A 17,938-nucleotide genomic window follows, 5' to 3' on the forward strand; every position below is an offset into this window, starting at 1 on the left:
AATGAAGCAAGTGTGAGAGGTAGGAAATGTGGATAAAGGCCATCGACATGCATTGGGAGCTGCCATGGAGAGCGAACAACTTCTTAAAGATATATGAGCACGTGCATGGTAGGTGAAATGGCAACATCGAGCTTATTTATGCACATATTTAGCAAAATAAAGTACCTTATTTCATTATCCTCTTCATTAATCTGTATATTTTCAACTGTCCTTGTGAGATTTGGTTGTTTCTTCTGGGAAAAGAACAAGAGTATATATAATAAAAGTATCAATGAATGGTATAATATTCAAGAGGTTAATGGTCTCTACTTTTATATTTTATGTCAATAACTCCAATATCAGGTTTTTTTTTTTTTTTCAGCATGCAGCATGTAAAATACTTTTGCAATAAAAACATGAAAAATGCATCGTATTATCGACTCAACATTTTTAGGGGGTTGGAAGTGAAAACGTAATAGAGAAACTGAAAGATTTAAATAGTAATCAAATTCAAAAGACTTTTCAAAAAGTTGAATCACAATGATTTAGCACATTTTAAAATTTTAGATAGGTCTCTGTGAGAGGAGAACACAAGAACAGAAATCCAAAATGGTAGATAATACAAATGGCATTTCTATTTGGCCTTAAGCACATATGATTTGCAGCATATTTCTTCCTTTTTATATTTAGTGCAGGCTATTAAAACCAGTTCCCATTTCTTAAGTGTGCATTTTCAGTGGGAGGGGTTGCCTCCTAAGCATGAAAAGGAATACAGGGAAAACCTTAAGATTTACAGTCTGTTGAGACTAAGTTAAGGTAGGACCTTTTCTCAGAAAAGGGCAGTGTGGTAATCATTTATGTAAATATAGTATGCACAAATATCTAAAGTTCACGAAGTTTTAATCAAGGAAAAAAAAAAAGGAATAGCAACCCTTACCTTCCAGTATAAGGCTCCAAAAGCAAACCCAATTACAAGAGAGAAGAATGCTGGCAATGCCATGGCTGCCCATTGTAAGCTGGAGTCTCCAATGGGGTTTGAGGCCTTCCCTGTAATTAAAACAGCACGGTGGTGAACACAGCGTATTCCTGCTGGCGGTTTTGCTCTTATGCTGTGGTTGTTCTCAGCTGTTTCTGTAACGCACTCTTGATCTAGCGCTGTTTAAAATATTTGAAACACTGATTTTTCTGCTGAGTATTGTTTTGGGACAGCAATACAAGTCCTTGTCATCTCCAAAATATGTAAGTTGAAAAATAAAAGAAAACCCACTGAAGGATATCCGACGTGGCTGATGTTGACACACAGGGAACGCAGACGACATATTCCTAAAAGTGATTTATACTATCAAGCAAATCCATTTTCTGTGACTTTATCATCTAAAACCTTTTTGTTTTCTCACTCTTCACACCTTGCCAAGAAATTTTAAAGAAGACATTTTGCAACCCGGATCAAGGACGGTATGCATTAAGCTGTTTAGCCTGCCGCAAATAATAAGTCATTAAATGAACTTAGTGGTTAGAGTATTTTTAGGTACCTCATGCTTCGAGTCATGGCGTTTCCTCATCACACCTGCAGTATACCTACCGGATGCCAGAGAGTGCCCAACTCTGTGATGAGGACTAAAGGTTTGATTTTTTGGACCTTTTATGTTGAAAAGCTTGAGACCATTAAACACTAAAGAATGGCTGAAAGCACCAGTGCTTAGTCTAAGTAACAGTGAGAGACAGAGAGAGAGGGAAAAAACAGGTGAGATTAACTTGGCACCCCTTTTGATCTTAGCTCAGCTCTTCCATGTTAATTCATGAATTAAAACACCTCTACCACAAGGGTCTCTTCTGTCTCCTTACAAGGAACAACCTGGTTGTTTGTTAGAGACACGGACACATGTGCCAACCTGTACAAAAAGGACTGAAAATCTTCAGTACTCTTTTGATGAAGGAATACATTTAGAAATTATACATTTTCAGCAATTATAGGATCAAAATGTAAACTAATCCAAGGTAAAGTGACTGTTTTGGGCTATAATATTTTGCAATATTTGGGATACTGTGTCAGCCTATAGTCACCTAGTTAACATATTAAGCACCTAAAGTAGATAATACAAAAGAACCAAACCACTGTATGTGTATAAAACATTTGCAGGGAGAACATGAACTTACAGATTTAACCTGAGAGGCAAGAAACGAATCTTACCTACTGCAGAGAGAACAGGAATTGCCCATTTCCCCACCATTTGTAAACTGGGAGCAGGAAATTCACTAATTCCAGGACTCCTATTTCCAAAGGGCTCTAATAGGAAGTGTGTGTGTGTGTGTGTGTGTGTGTGTGTGTGTGTGTGTGTTGGGTAGAGGGTGAGTCATGGGTGCCCCTTAAACTTAAGGAAGGGCGATGGGGAGGGAGGTGGGGTCTTCCATTCATATAACTATGAATCACTTCCTTGAGACTAGACTAGCCTAGCTTCTGACCCACCCGCCATCCTACAGCCTCGTGGGAAATACGTCTTGGCATTTTAAAGTAGAATTCAACATGAACTCGTTCATCAAAATAAACCAGAGTTACAACATGGGATTTGGTATAATTGAAGTGGTACTACTATTATTGTAATAATACAGCTATTTTAAGGGTTATATCAAAGGTTGTGTGTACTAGTCTGGGATTTAACTACCATTTATAGAAGTGTTTTTTCTCAGAAAATGGATTCAGAATTATAAGCAATTCTTGCCATTTTAGGAATTTTAATATCACTCTCTGTACATAACTTGGCTGTTTGCGGTTGTATTCCAGTAACAAGTATGAATTCTTGATGGCCATTGTGCTATTGATGAAGGATAATTGGAAGGCAGGCAGGGACAAGGCCTCCAGGCCCAAGAGGAAACCACCCTTAAAAGGATTTTTTACACTGCCCTGGAAGGAACTCTCCACCCTTTCCCATGTGACAAAAACCTGATTGGATGACAGGCCCAGGAAGGGTTCATCAAATTGAAACAGCCTGTCAATAAGCCCATAAGAACCCCTAGACTTAGAAACTCCAGTGGCAACCCCTTCGGGTCCCCTCCCATCTTGGGAGCTTTGTACTATCATTTTGCTATCGCTCAGTAAAGCTTGCTTTGCTGCCCACCAGTGTCTGGTCTACCTCTTCATTCTTCAAAGTGGCATGACCAAGAACCATGGGCACCATCGGAGAAAAAAAATCCTGCAACACTATGGCCCACAGCGTCTATTGGGACTGAGTCTGGTTATGATGGATTTGACCAGGTGACCTCCTAGAGGGGTCCCCTCATGAAGGTATACAGAGAGAACAAAGGAAGCTATTGATATTTTTGTCCCCAGACTCCAATGGAAAACTAACGAGCTAAGATGGTGCTATGGAGAATTCTATTACATCTGTGTGGGTAGCCAGATGCCCTGGAATCAAGGCAGCCAACACCCTATATTCTTCCTGTTCTTTCCAAAAGCCAGATCTTCATTTGAGCCATTCACACCACAGGAAAGACCAGCAACGAGCAGAAGTGGCTTACTAGAGTGCGATATTCGGGGATTCCCCGCTCAATCTTTCTCAGGAGAACAGCCCCTAAAGAAGATGTTCCCAACAAATCCATGCTGGACAAGAGACCTAACTAAAGAGACACGGACTCACTCTTCCAGAGTAGTGACTTTTTAACCACTTTAAAAGTTCCACCCCCAGGACTATGGCCCCAAAGTCCTAGACTCTGACTGAGACACTGCCGCAGTCCACCTGCAGGAGAGAGGGAGGGAGGGAGGGGGAAGGGACCAGAGGAACTGAGCTTCACCTCCTTGAGGGATCAAGGTTACTTTGCTTTTGTTATTTCTTATTAATGCAAAGAGCTTAATAGCCAGCCTTTGGTTCTCTCCAGTGATACTGCCATCCCTCTTGCAGAGAGAGAAAAAGGATTATATCAGAAAAGGCTTATTCATATCTCCAGGGCATGACTCCCAAGAGTTTCTACGGCTGCTATCTACCAGGGATCAATGAGATTTGAACTGTGTGCCTCAAGGCCCAAGTGGTGGGTATTTGGTACCGATGCCCAAGCTAGTAACAAGGCTTTGCTTTTATGTAAAGATTGCCATGGAAAACTTGTAGGGTGAGGGAGCTCATCTGGACAGGATTTCAGTAATCCCAAATCCCTGGGTTGTTGCTTTAACTGTATATCATTATTATGAAATGGCCCACTGTCCAAAATTCGTGGGAACTGGCTTGACTAATAATACCCAACATCTGTTCAAATACAGAACATGAAAAACCGTGCTACAATTTTGCTGAACTACTTTTTCGAATGATTTTGCTTATAGGCATCACCATACTTGTGAGCATGGACCCTCTTGGTTCTTAGAAAACCTGCAACTCAGTACTCCTCCTTAATTCAGATTCAAAGCTCATTGTAGGCTTGCCACAATTACTGACCCACAGCCTTGGTGCACCTAATTGTTCTAATAATGATGAACACATATTATACATAAGGCATGGCTCCAAGTTCATGCATGTTAACACATTTAGAACTCACAGAAACTCTATGAAGGAGGTACTATGATCCTTCATTTGACTGGCAAGTCCAGAGAGATTAAGTAAGTCGCTCAAGGTCACATGGTTATCCAAGGGCTAACACTGGTATATAAGCCCAGGCAGTCTGACTCAAAGACTCTCTTATTAGAAGATGTATAATGTAATGTCAAAGTAAGGACTTCTTGCGTATCGTTTAAATACTGTCTACAAGGATCTTAAACATTCTTTTAGCTTGGTACAAAGGAGATTCCTATTATTTTGAAAACACAACTCCTTTTGGATAACTTTAACACTTTTATAAGGGAGAATCATGGGATAAGATAAGAGAGGACATTCACATCTCAGGACTCCTTCATATATATTGGTCTTCCGGCTAGCATGGCCACTATTTGGGATTTTATCCTGCAAACTAGCCTGGTCACTTCAAATTTCCCAGGCCATATGTCCCCCCAAAAGTCTTATCTCCTTTATGCTACGACTAAAAACATTTACATACTTCTATTATAATACATATATATATGATATATATAGAGAGATATATATGACATATCTCTCTCTCTACATATGATATATATGATAAAGTACTAGGACTGTTTCTTTTACAAGAACGTAAGCTCTTCAAAAGCTAGTTTTTGTTCATGGGTATCTAAGTGCCATATTGATGAGTGATGTCTCCTGACAAAAAGCTGCAAATTATGCAAGATCCATATTTTTTTTTACAAAAAGGAAAAAAATAGGAAAGCAAAACAAAGAAAAAAGGCTGGCCATTCATTTTGTAATAAAAAAAATGAATAGGTGTTTTATATTCAGTTGTCTTTTGAGATAAGTAGAAAAGACTTTTGCTTCCAACCATGATTATAGCAGATTAGCATTCCCAACCTAAATAATTATTAGACAAATTATTGGAGGCAGTTATTTTCATACATTAGACAACAGGTAGCTCAAGAATGTAATCTCTAAGAGTAAAAACACACATGGTAAAGCGCATGATTGTCTTCACTTTCTGGCTGGGAGGTATGGAAGATGGAAACCAAGTAGGGTTCAGTAGTCTCAGAGAGGGAATTAGACACTAAAGTTTAGGGATGCAGATGTGGCTGGAGTTTGTGGGGTGGGGTTATTGGTGCTGTGCAGAAAAGGAGCACCAGGAATCTCTGGAGGAATCTCCTTAAGTCATTGGTTAAAAAAATAAACTGTACATGCAAAGGAAGAGACTTCACAAAACCTGGCAATGAACAATACCTGGGAAGGTATGACCTTGACAGAGACAAAGGAGTTCTGACAAGAATGGGAAGATTTTCTAGGCACTCAAGAGCTATCTCAGAAATTCCATGCCTTAGAAATAAGCCTACTCTCTCCCTTCCCTCTAAGAAAGCTTAAAAACAAGACTGGGAAGGAAAATAAATATAATCTGCCACTAACTGAACTGCCTATCTGTACAAAACTCAAGTCTCTAAAGAAATGCTACAAAATCTGCATTCTTGTAAACATACTATCCACAATATCCAGCATGTATTCAAAAATTACTAGCCATTTAAAAGGAAATGTGATCCATAATCAGGGGGAAAAAAGCAGTCAATACACACCAACCCTGAGGTGACCCGAGATGTTGAGATTAGGAGACAAATACTTTAGAAATTTAGAACTACAGTTGACCCTTGAACAATGCCGGGGTTAGAACACCAACTTCCTGCACAGTTGAAATCTACATATAACTTCGACTCCCCTAAAACTTAACTACTAATAGCCTACTGTTGACTGGAAGCCTTACCAATAACAATTAGCACATATTTTGTATGTTATATATAATATATTGTGTTCTTAATCTAAAGAAAATGTTAAGAAAATCATGAGAAAATACATTTATAGTACTGTAAAAATCTGTGTATAAGGCAACCCACATGGTTCAAACTCTTGTTGTTCAAAGGTCAACTGTATATCCAGGGGCCAAAAAGAAAAAAAATTATCATAATGAATATGCAGATGGAAAATCTCAGCAGGAAAATGTAAAAAGAATTAGATGCAAATTCTAGAATACAAAATACAAACTTAGCAATGAAAAAATGTACTAGATCCAAACCCATAGAATGCACAGCACCAAGAGTGAACCCTACATAAAACAGGCATTTTGAATGGTTATGATGTGTCCATGAAGGTTTATCAATTTTAACAAAGGTACCTCTCTGTGGGGAATGCTGATAACAGGAGAAGCTGCACATGGGTGTGGACAGGGGGTGTGTGGGAAATCTCTGTACCTTTCCCTCAATTTTCCTATGAACCATAAACTGGTCTAAAAAAAAATTAGAAAAAAAAAAGTACTGGATGAAAAGTTCAACAGCTTACAGATGGCAGAAGAGCCAGGAAACTTGAAAACAAGTAAATAGAAATTATGCATTTTGGTGAACAGAGAGACTGAGGAGAGGGAAAAAAATCTGAACAAAACCTCCGTGATCTGTGAGACAATTATCAAACTACCTAATACACATGTGACTGGTATGTGTGTGATTATACTATGTGCGATTCTTCTTAGAAAAAAATGAAAAATATTTGAAAAAGTTATGGACAAATTTTCCCCAAATTTTGGGGTAAATACACTTATATGCCAAAGAAACTTGACAAAAAGCAAAACCCCCAGTCCTAGGCATATCTTAGTCAAGCTATTACACAGAAGAGGGGAAATGACCCAGTACATATGAGAACAAATACAAACTCTGGATGCCTTTTTGTCAGAAACAAAAGCAGGAAGACAATTGAGTGACATCTTTAAAGGATGGGAAAAAAAATTCTGTGAACCCCAAATTCCATATCTAGTAAGAAGCACCTACAATACTGAAGACATTTTTTTCTTAAGTAGGCTCCATGTCCAGCACAGAAAAAAGAAAAAAGATGTTGTTGCCAGTAGATTTACACTATGAGAAATACTAAAGGAAGTTGTTTAGCCTGAAAGGAATTAATTACTAGATGGAAAGTTGGGCTTACAAGAGGGTATGCAGAGTTTAAGAAATAATATGTGGGTAAATATAAAAGACAACTATTTTCTTTTGCTTTTTAAAAAAGACATAGGATAGTTTAAAGCAATGATTATAAGACTTATAACCTATGAGGCTTATAACCTATGTAGATCTACATGTCAACATAGCACAAAAGATGATTCTCATATTTTTGCTTAAGTGCTACAATATTAAGTAGAACAATGCAAGATGTATATTGTAATTCCTAAAACAACCATAAAATAATGCAGAGATCTGTTGAAAATAATAATAAAAAAAATAACCCCAAATCAACCTGCGAAGGAGAAATAAACAAATGAGGCAAATAGGAAACAAAATGGTAGGCCCAAATCCAACCATACCAATAACTGTATTAAATATAAATGGATAAAACACTCTAATGAAAAGTCAAAGACAGCCTAGCTAAAATAGCAAGGCCCAACTATATACTGTCTACCAGAGATGTTCTTTAAAAATAAAGACAGAAGGTTGAAGAAAGGTATACCATGAAAATAGTAAGCATAAGAAAAACTGGCTCCACTAATGTAGACAAAATACACTTCAAGACAAAGAATTCTAGCAGAGGTAATGATGAATATTTCACTAACAATATAAAGGTCTGTTAATCAGGGAACCTATAACAATAAGCAATCTATAACCACCTAATAAGATAGCTCCAAAATATAGGAAGTGAAAAACTCATAAACGAAGGAGAAATGGCCAAATCCACAAGCAAAAGATTTTTAATTCTCCTCTCTTAGTAATTGATAAAAAATTAGACAAAAAAATTAAGCATATAGAAGATCTAAACACTATCAGCCATTTTGACCAAATTTGAGAATGCTACACTTGATATTTGAATGATACACATAAGTTTCAATAAATTTTGAAAGATTACAATGTATGTTTTCTGACAATAGGATTTAGAAACCAACAAGATATCCAGAAAAACCACGTTTAGACATTAAATAACCCACTTTTATATTGCCCATGAATCAAAGAAGAAATCACATGGAGAATTAAAAAATATTTTTAAAGAAATAATAATGGAAACACAACATATCAAAGTGTGTGGGATGCAACTAAAGTTGTTTACATGAAAATTTATAACTTTAAGTGCTTATATCAGAAAATTAGAATGGTTTAAATCACAAATTAAATTTTTCTACCTTAAGAACTTCAGCTACAACTTAGCTGAACTAAACCCAAAGTAAAAAGAAGGAAATAATAAATATTAGAAATCAATGAAATATAAATTAAGCCAGAGGTTGCATCTTTGAAAAGATTAGTAAAATAAAATCAGGAGTTAGTAAGAAAGACCTTAACTGGCTAACACACAGTCCTTTTTTAAAACTTTTCAGATCTGATGTGTTCTCTGTTTCAGAATTTCAGATTTTAGAAGGTTCTGTCTACAGATATTGTATATAATATCCTCAGTGAAGTCTCGGTAGCACACTGTAATCAAACACCGTATTTCAGTAGTGAAACCTTTAAATATTCACTTTTAGAAGGAAAAAGACTACAAACAGCCTTAGCTTAGCTTAGGTCAGGTCAGGTTTTGGTGGCAAAAATTCCAAAACAAATGGATTTTAGAGGTTTTTAAAAAATTTCTGAATTGCAGAATTGCTCTTGTGGATTTGTACTAAATCGATTACTCCTTTTTATACGTAGGTCCTCTATGTCCCTGAACATATGACAGTGCCCCATTACTAAGTCTTAAGGGATGACTTTCTTAGTGAAGATCATAGGACGATTTTTTTTTCCTTCTACAGCTTCCATGAAACTAGAGGATCAGAATATTTAGTAAAATCCAATGACCTTTATAATAACCTTGCCTGTATTTGAAAAGAGGACATTAGACTTCCAGGAAATTGGGTTCTTAGTCAAAGAGGACAGAAATTTCAGGCAAAGAAAAATATTCTCCTCTAACATAATTTTATAGTAAATAAAATCATCATATGTACAAATACAGAATAGTAAATACTGATATATACAAAACTGAAAATATCCTTGGAACTCTATACAACCAACATCTGTACTTTCAATTTTAAAATTCCATTTTTGTCAGGCAATTCCACAAAAATATATTGACAATGAATAAAGCTTAAATCATATTTCTAAAAGTAATTATATGACTTACTTAAAATAATCTTAGCAGATTTTGACCCAATTCTCTAAAGATCATCTTGAGTTGTAGGGAAACCCATTTCTACAAACCTTTTATTTAAAAAAATTTTTTTTTAAAGATTTATTTATTTGAGAGAGAGAGAGCACACAAGCAGGAGGGGCAGAGGGAGAGGGAGAGAGAATCTCAAGCAGACCCCACACTGAGTGAGGAGCCCAAGTGGGGCTCAATCTCACAGCCCTGCAATCAGGACCTCAGCAAAACCAAGAGTCAGACGCTTAAGCAACTGAGCCACCCAGGCACCCCCAAATTTTATTTGAATTCTAGTTAGTTAACATAGTGTAATATTGATTTTAGGAATAGACTTTAGTGATTCATCACTTACATACAAACCTAATATTTAATTCTCAGGAAGGCCATAACAGGAAGAACAGTAACAGAACAGTATTAATAGTAATAATTGCAGAAATTTCCTTTAAAGCCCATGCAATACTCCCATAGGTGCTAATTGGAGCCATGCATGCATTAAATCAGATGTATGTACTTACTATTACTGCTACTGCTGTCATTCCTAAGGGAGCTGGCTGCAACAGGGGGTAACATAAATGGTTTTGTGACACTGACTCTGGAATCTAAATAGAAAGCAATAATGTGTCAGTGTTGCATGGTGATTTACATAAATTACAGAGTGTGCAAAAGGTTGAAGTGCAATACCAGAGTTCTTTCAAGGTCTGCTTCCCAAATTTTGATTATTCAGATCCTATTTATTTCTTACTGGGTCCTGTTCTATTTTTATTAAGTTCATCACGGTCACTTTATAGAACAAAGATTCATTGCCTACATATGTTAATAAATATAACACAAATTGTTGGTAATTAGTCTTAAAAAAAAAAAAAAAAAACAATGGAAGTAGATTTTGTACTACAGGGACCCAGTGGGAAAAAAAAAGGTCTCAATACAGAGTAACTGGTGAAGATCAGAATTCATGACTCAGAGGTAGACCTTAAGGAAAAGATTTGAAAAGGGGACATTAAGAAAACTGGAAATGAAGAATAACATACACTACACAATACTAGCAAATATCAGATAAAAAATGAGTCACTATCTCCCATATTGTTTACCCACACAAAATTCTTATATTTGAAAATGATGACTGTTGCTTTGGTTTGAAAACCAACAAATCAACTGATCACTTCCTTCATGCCATTGATATATGTCTTTATATTAGACATATACACATATATCTTTCTCTAGCTACACATATATTTGAGTCAGAGGTAGATTCTTACCTATACATACAAGATTCAAGCTTACTTTTGACATTTAAATTGGAAATGCTTATGTCTTACCTTTTTCAGGACTTAATGTTGAAGAGACCACACATTCACTACTTTTAGATGCCACCGTCTCCAAGTCCTTGAGGGCATCAATGGATCTATTAAAAATTCTGAAGAATTCTTCAGGGGTAAAATGCCTGAGTTCTGGGCTTTTAGGTGATTTTTTTACATTCTAGAAGAAAACAGGATTATATTTTTCAGATAGTTTACAGATTTAACTGATGTCAAGGTAAAAAACTATCAATATGCCCCCCAAAGATTCAAGTAAAACTAACGCTTTCAGACGACTGTTTTAACACACATAATACAAATTGGTACTGTAAGATAGTGATCCCATCCAGTTTGGTCTGGAGCTCAACTCCAGATAAAGGAATGGAGTGGTGGTGGGGGTAAGGTGAATAGAAAACCAAAACAAACTAATGGTAGCAACAAATTAGAGACACTGTTCTTTAGAGATGCTTATTAAAATAATTATTCCTCATTAAAAAAAAAAAAAACCCTCTGTAACACATGCTCCAAATAGCCCAAAATGAAAAAGTCTGATGATACTAAATATTGGCAAGAATATGGCACCAGGGGGACTCTCATACACTGGTGGAATGAGATAAATTGGTGCATTTGGTACCATCTAATAAGGTTGGACATGTGCCCATTTTGTAACCCAGAAATTCCACTTTTAGGTGAATACTCTAGAGACGCTCTTGCACAGATGCACCAGGAGACATACCAGAAAGTTCTTAGCAATAGTGTTATATAACACTTACATCAAACAACAGAAGAGTGGTTTAATCATGAGAGACTCTTAACTACAGGAAACCAACTGAGGGTTGCTGGAGGTGAGGTGACTGGGTGATGGGCATTAAGGAGGGCACGTGATGTGATGAGCACTGGGTGTTATAACCAACTGATGATTTACTGAACTCTACATCTGAAACTAATGATGTACTATATGTTGGTCAGTTGAATTTAAATTTAAAAAAATGAAAAAGAAGAGTGGTTTAATAAATATTGGTATATTAAGTCAACTCTATAAGCAGGAAAAGCTTAATTTCAGCTATATGCTTCAAAGTGGTGGTTATATCTTATAAACATAATGCTGAGCAAAAGAACTGAGTTCAAAAGAATAAAGAACATGATTAATTTCTAGAAATTCCCCAAGAAAGCAAACCAGAAAACTATATTTTAGGAATTCATGCATGCATGGTTATCTGTAAATAAAAGTAGGTAATAACACCTATGTAGCACTTGGTATGTACCGCACTAAGTGCTTTATACATAGTAGCTCCATCTCCAAAACAACGGAGAAACACCACCTGGGTTCTAGTGCCAGGATTAGTAAGTGTATATTCTCTGGTATTTGGGATGCTCTTCCTGACATCACTATTTACCTAACACTAACTCATCTTTCAAGCCCCAGTGGGTGGATTATTTCCTTCATGACACTGTTCCTCATATGCCCTACTTTTTGTGACCTCTACCTCTTATTGCCATCAGAACACTATTTGTACCAATACGATATAAAAAGACATGTTAACTCTGTCACAGACTGTAAGACACACTAATTTAGAAATGAGAAAGTAAAGCAATAAAAGTGATGAAATGCAGTGAGGAGGCTCTTAGTATGGTAAGAATTCTGAGTTTGAACACAAACGGGACAGCTATTGGGTCTTGAAGAGAAACTGGAATTTGGATGAGAAGAAGTATTTAAGTTGCAGAGTACAGAATCATGCTTAAAACCTTGGGTTTAAACATCTAGAAGGCCTGTGGGGTAGACGCTGAATTGTGAACTCTGTGCCTAAGCAGGTCTCCTAAGACCTAGTTTATTATAGATGTGGTATTCTAAAATAATCATAAACATGTGTATTAAGATTTATTTTGCCAGACATGGTACTAAGGCACTGATCACAAGTCACCTGACGTCAGCTCCACGAGGTGGATCCTGTCACTGTCCTCATTCTAGGCATAAAGAAAGTGAACACAGAGACGTTAAGTTCACAAAAGTAACTGGTGACCGAGTCAGGATTTGAACTCTCACACCTCTTGTTAATCTCTGCACACTGCCTCGTCCGTACACTTCGATCTCAAAGCATTGCCAGGCCCACATTCTGAAGCTGGTGACAGCTAACCAGCCAATGACCTGGAGATGTTAAGGTGCACTTCATCATTGCAACATGCTTACTGTGGCTAGGAGGGCAAGTCTGACTGTTCATTATAGGTAATTTTCCATTTAAAGGTAAATGAACATTTGTAATCTAAAAGGTGGGTGATGAGGACTTCACTCGTGAAATAAAAGGCTATTTTCTTACATTGTTGTGTGAATAAATTTTTTTTATATTAAGTGACATCTAAGCCTTAATGTATCATTGCCGTGTGACTATGACCACCTATTTTCTGTGCTCACCTTAAAAAAAATTTAAAAATTTCACAAAGACGCCACCACCCTTGCCACCAGCAATCAGCATAGGTCTTAGAGAAGAGCAGTAAGAAGCAATCCCAAGGAATACAAAGTTACCTCAAATGAGTGTTCTTCCATGCACTCCACAAGGTCATCCACTATTTTCACAAGTTTGTCTATGATAGAGTAATTACTCAAGCCTTCAGAAATATTTGAAAATTTGTCCAGAAGATCAGTTAAGCTGACTGACAACTGTTCCACCATCACGCTTATCCAACAATGACTAGGCTGCAAGAAAATGAAAGAAAGGAAGATAAAGGAATCTATTGTAAATACAGTAAACTTGGAGCACGCTGCTTCAAAGACATTAATGTTTCAGTTGCTGCTGGACAAAGAACTTCCTTATATCAGAATAGGTCAGTTCTTGTGTTTTTTTTTTTTTAACTCAGATTTAACACCTGCTTCGAAATTTGCAAATGAATAAAGACCTGACCAAAGTATTGACGGTAAAGAATGTTGCTCTTCCATGGAAGTAAATTAAAGATGGAGCCAAGTCTCACCCTTGACAAGGTCTACTCCCTTTACTCACACTGTATTTAGAAAAGCTTTATGCTGAGGGAGTTAGAAAAAAAAAATCATTGTAGGGGGGAGTCCTAGACCTCAAGGACTTGCAGTCTTTGGTGAACTGGAATATGAAACAACGGATTAAAAATAGCTTATTTTCCCGAAGTACTTGATAGATTCCAAGGCTTCTTCATAGATAAATTCATGTGGATGTTTAAAAAACAACAGTCCTGGCAGGAACGTGGTCTGAGAGAAGCACTTTTGCCTTAGCAGCAGGACCAGCGACATAATTTGTGGAGCCAAGTGCAAAATGATAATGTATTTATTGTTCAAAAATGTGTTCAGTAATGAATCATGACAAGACGGTGACAGCGGAGCTTTACACCAAGCACGGAGCCTTGCCCATGGAGCTAGCCCTGCCGTTGGCGAGAAGCTCAAATATGTACAGTCAGGTCAAACTGGGATCGATTCTGGCTGAGAAACTCCAGGCAAGCTGCATAAATTCTCTGACCCTCTCTATAGAACAGGAATAACAGAACAAGGTAGTTGTAAGGAGATAATGTACATAATTTGAATGTAAGTTTTATGAAGGCAGTATTTTTTTTTTAATATGGCCTAGAACAGTGTCTGTGGCTTGTGAAAAGTTGCTCAGAAACTATTTGTTGAACAGATGCATGAGTGAATAAAAAATGAGAAAAAATCCTCTGCGTCAGGGGACCACATGTTCTGTAAAGGGCTAAAAAATCAATATTTTAGGCTTTGCATGCCAAGAGGCAAAAATAAAGGATATTATGTAGGTACATATATACAGAGAAAGCAAATTTCTACAACTTTTATTACAAAATTAAAATGTAGTAATAAATATAATGTCTTTTGCATAATAATCAAATTTAATCTTTTGTAATAGAAGTTTACCAAGAAGAATGGAATTCGTTATTTTGGGTCAACATTTTGGTTAGCAGGGTTTCAAAGTATTCTCTATTATCACATCGACGGCAAATGTTCATCTGTAAAAACCAATCTCAGCTGGCTGGCCGTATAAAATCAGGCAGCGGATTGGATCTGGACTACAGGGTATAGTTTGCCAGCCTCTGTTATAAATGGCTCTGGGCCAATAAAGGTTTAGATTACTAGAAAAAAATCTCCTTGATGTGTATTATTAAAATCTATTCTATTTTTTAAATTTGTGTAACATAACTTAAAATAATTACTTAAAATAAGTTCATATACTTTGTGTATTTGAACATTATGTTTTCTTGTATAAAGATCTTTTAAGTAGAAGCTCTGATTTTTTTTTTTTTTTTAAACTCTGCTAAAATGTAACAAGTGAGGAAAATCAGATTGGGGATAGCAATAATTGCCTTGGCTTATAAGATCCTAAATAATTTAAAATAACTTCTGTTGTAATAAAAATATTATAATCATAGGGAGTGACTCATGCCATGTAAAATGAATCAAACCACTGAACTTGATTTCTCTTTGTACCAGCAGAATATCTCTATGGGGGAAGGCCAAGTAATTTATCCTAAATTATACAAGGGGGCTGGCCATCTTCTATTCATTTAATAGAACAGTTTTAATTAATGTAACACAGCCAAAAAGGAAACCAGTTTATCTACGAATTGGTAAGCCCCAATTCCTGGAAGCACTAAATGTCATTCAAAACTTTCAGGAGTGTTGGCTCTAGCTTCAGAAAAGGAGAATAAACAAACCCCCAAATGGGAATTAGTTCAATTAGGCCATTTCACTCAACTCATCAACCAAGTTCTCAAAGACTGTGTGTTTCCAAAGTATGTTCAGAATGGATTCTTTGTTTTGTTTAATCAGTGCTTATCTTAAGCACATGTAAGTTCACATTTGCATCATTCACAGGTCTCTTTCCAAAATGTCAGTCTTTCCTTTGGGGCTGAATGGCTCTCCAAGTCTCCCTCCATTTAAACAATGATAATTCCCTTTTAGATAGTCAGCCCTGTCAGCAAGGGGCAGATTTCCTAGGATATGGGATACAGCACATACTGCAAATACTGTTTGAAGAGCATTTATATGGTAGGGCAGCCTTCCCCAATTAGTTCATTCCGTTGTAATTGTGCAAATTTTTCTGTGGCAAGCAGATTCTAGGTGTTGGTCTCTTTAAACTCTGTCTTCACTCCACTTAATAAATTTGCTTGCCTATCCCGTTCCCTCAGATCTTCTGACACAGAAGAACCAAAATCATATTCCCATTTTGAACAAAGGTACTCCTTTAGTTTCTGCAGTCTTGAAGCCTTAAGTGAGCAGGTTTTTTTTTTCTTTTTTGTGGTTAAAGTAGAAACGATTTTGTTTATAGGTTTCTTATTTTTAAACCAGGGAACTCTGGGGTGCTTACTGCCACCACTTCTGTTTATCTCTATTTTCAGCTGAACTCTGTGTTTGCATTCTGTATTCAAGTTCTTATTTAGCTATGACGACTCCCTCACGGCCACCCACAGTCCCCCACCAGTCCCCAGCTTTCACATACCTAATCAACAGCTGAAGCAATCAACTTTTTCCAGCAAAATTCTCAAGCCTAACTTATAATTTCTTACAGTTAAATCCTGGAAATCTCACAATCCACTCTTAGCCCAAAATCTGCCCTTTAAAAATTATGAGGAATTCATTGCTAGCTGATAGGAGCTTCTGTACTACTACACTGCTGAAAACACACTTCTAAACCTCTTGTAAATTGTATTTCATTCATTATTCATTCTTGCCAAATTTCCTTGGAAAAAGCTGTATAATCAATTCAGAGTTCTATCTTTTCATTAATTTGCTGAAAGAGTTACATGTTAGCTTTTTAGGATTCTTGGATTTATTAAAGATAGATCTGAGGCTGAAAAAAAAAATATCAGCCAGTTTTGACCTGTCTGGATTGGAGAAAACCAGTTTTGACTAGATCATCAAGCAGTTTCATATTTTCTTTTTAATTAAATATAGTCAATGATTTGCAAAGAGAACGAAACACAGGAAACTCAGTATTTCATTTGTGAGATAATAGATACGCTTATCGACTCTTCCAAGATTATGATTAGGAAATGGATGATTGAAGGCTGTAAGTTTCCCAAATGTAATTTTTTCCCTTTGCCTTAATAACAGGCATTACTGTCACTATTCCTTAGCTTTGAGAGACCATTTTAAACTTAAATAGTTCTGTATAAATATTAACTCACAACACTCATCAGAAGAATGTAAGATACAAATAATATTCTCTATTTTACTAGCAGAAGAATGTGAAGAATTAGGAAAGCTGATAAAGCCACACAGGAGGCCAAAGAAGTGCCCCTCACATTCTTGTACATATAATTTAATGTTCCATTCACCTAAATATACATACAAAACAAAATATACTCCTTGCTTTGAAAAGGAAAATCTGTCTGGGTTTCCTTAAGTCCAGACTCTCAATTTCTTATCTTCTTTCTTGGTAGCTTCCGTCTTACATTTCTGGGTTAATTACGGCAACTCTGGCTAAGGCTACTGGGAAAACACGCTTTCGGTTCCTATGTAACATGTATCATTCTAAAATGCTAACTGCATCAGTGCATTCGCTAATTCTTAACCTGCGACCATGCCACCGCCACTGAAGATTTGTTTAAAAGCTGTAAACTCCTACGGGATTTTAAAGCACCATGACCAAGTTAATGTTTAACTAAATGATTAAATAAAAGATACAGAAACTACTATACTTGAAAGCATTCTACACTAAGTAGGAATAGGACTGCTTCCAAAGAGCAATAATGAAAATATCTATGCACATTCTAAAACCACACATAAATTTAAAATAGGTCATATATGATATATAAAACAGAAAATATAGGATATGTGATATAACACCTCTGCAGTCCCAGAACCCATACATTTGAGACCCTGGCTGAAACTGTGTGCTGCACATACTTCCTGGGGACTTGCTCAGTGTGGCATGCTTTTCTTTTCTCCATCCCCTGCTTCATTCAAGAAGTTGTTCTGGTTTATTAGCTGAAAGAATTTGACACATTTATTCTGCATCGGTCTTAGATGCG

At 36.5% G+C, this 17,938-nt stretch overlaps 1 protein-coding gene across 1 annotated transcript in view; it reads right to left on the bottom strand.

Moving 5' to 3' along the window:
- The window catches only part of KITLG (KIT ligand), a 75,507-nt gene that overhangs the window by 8,393 nt on the left and 49,176 nt on the right, over positions 1-17,938 (bottom strand). Inside the window, 4 exon segments of the mRNA XM_040637810.1 lie at positions 166-233; positions 917-1,026; positions 10,961-11,120; positions 13,461-13,631. Coding sequence (XP_040493744.1) covers positions 166-233; positions 917-1,026; positions 10,961-11,120; positions 13,461-13,631 — 509 coding nt within the window.

The sequence above is a fragment of the Ursus maritimus genome, unplaced genomic scaffold, assembly GCF_017311325.1.
Source record: "Ursus maritimus isolate PB19 unplaced genomic scaffold, ASM1731132v1 scaffold_21, whole genome shotgun sequence".
In the NCBI taxonomy this organism is placed as follows: Eukaryota; Metazoa; Chordata; class Mammalia; order Carnivora; family Ursidae; genus Ursus; species Ursus maritimus.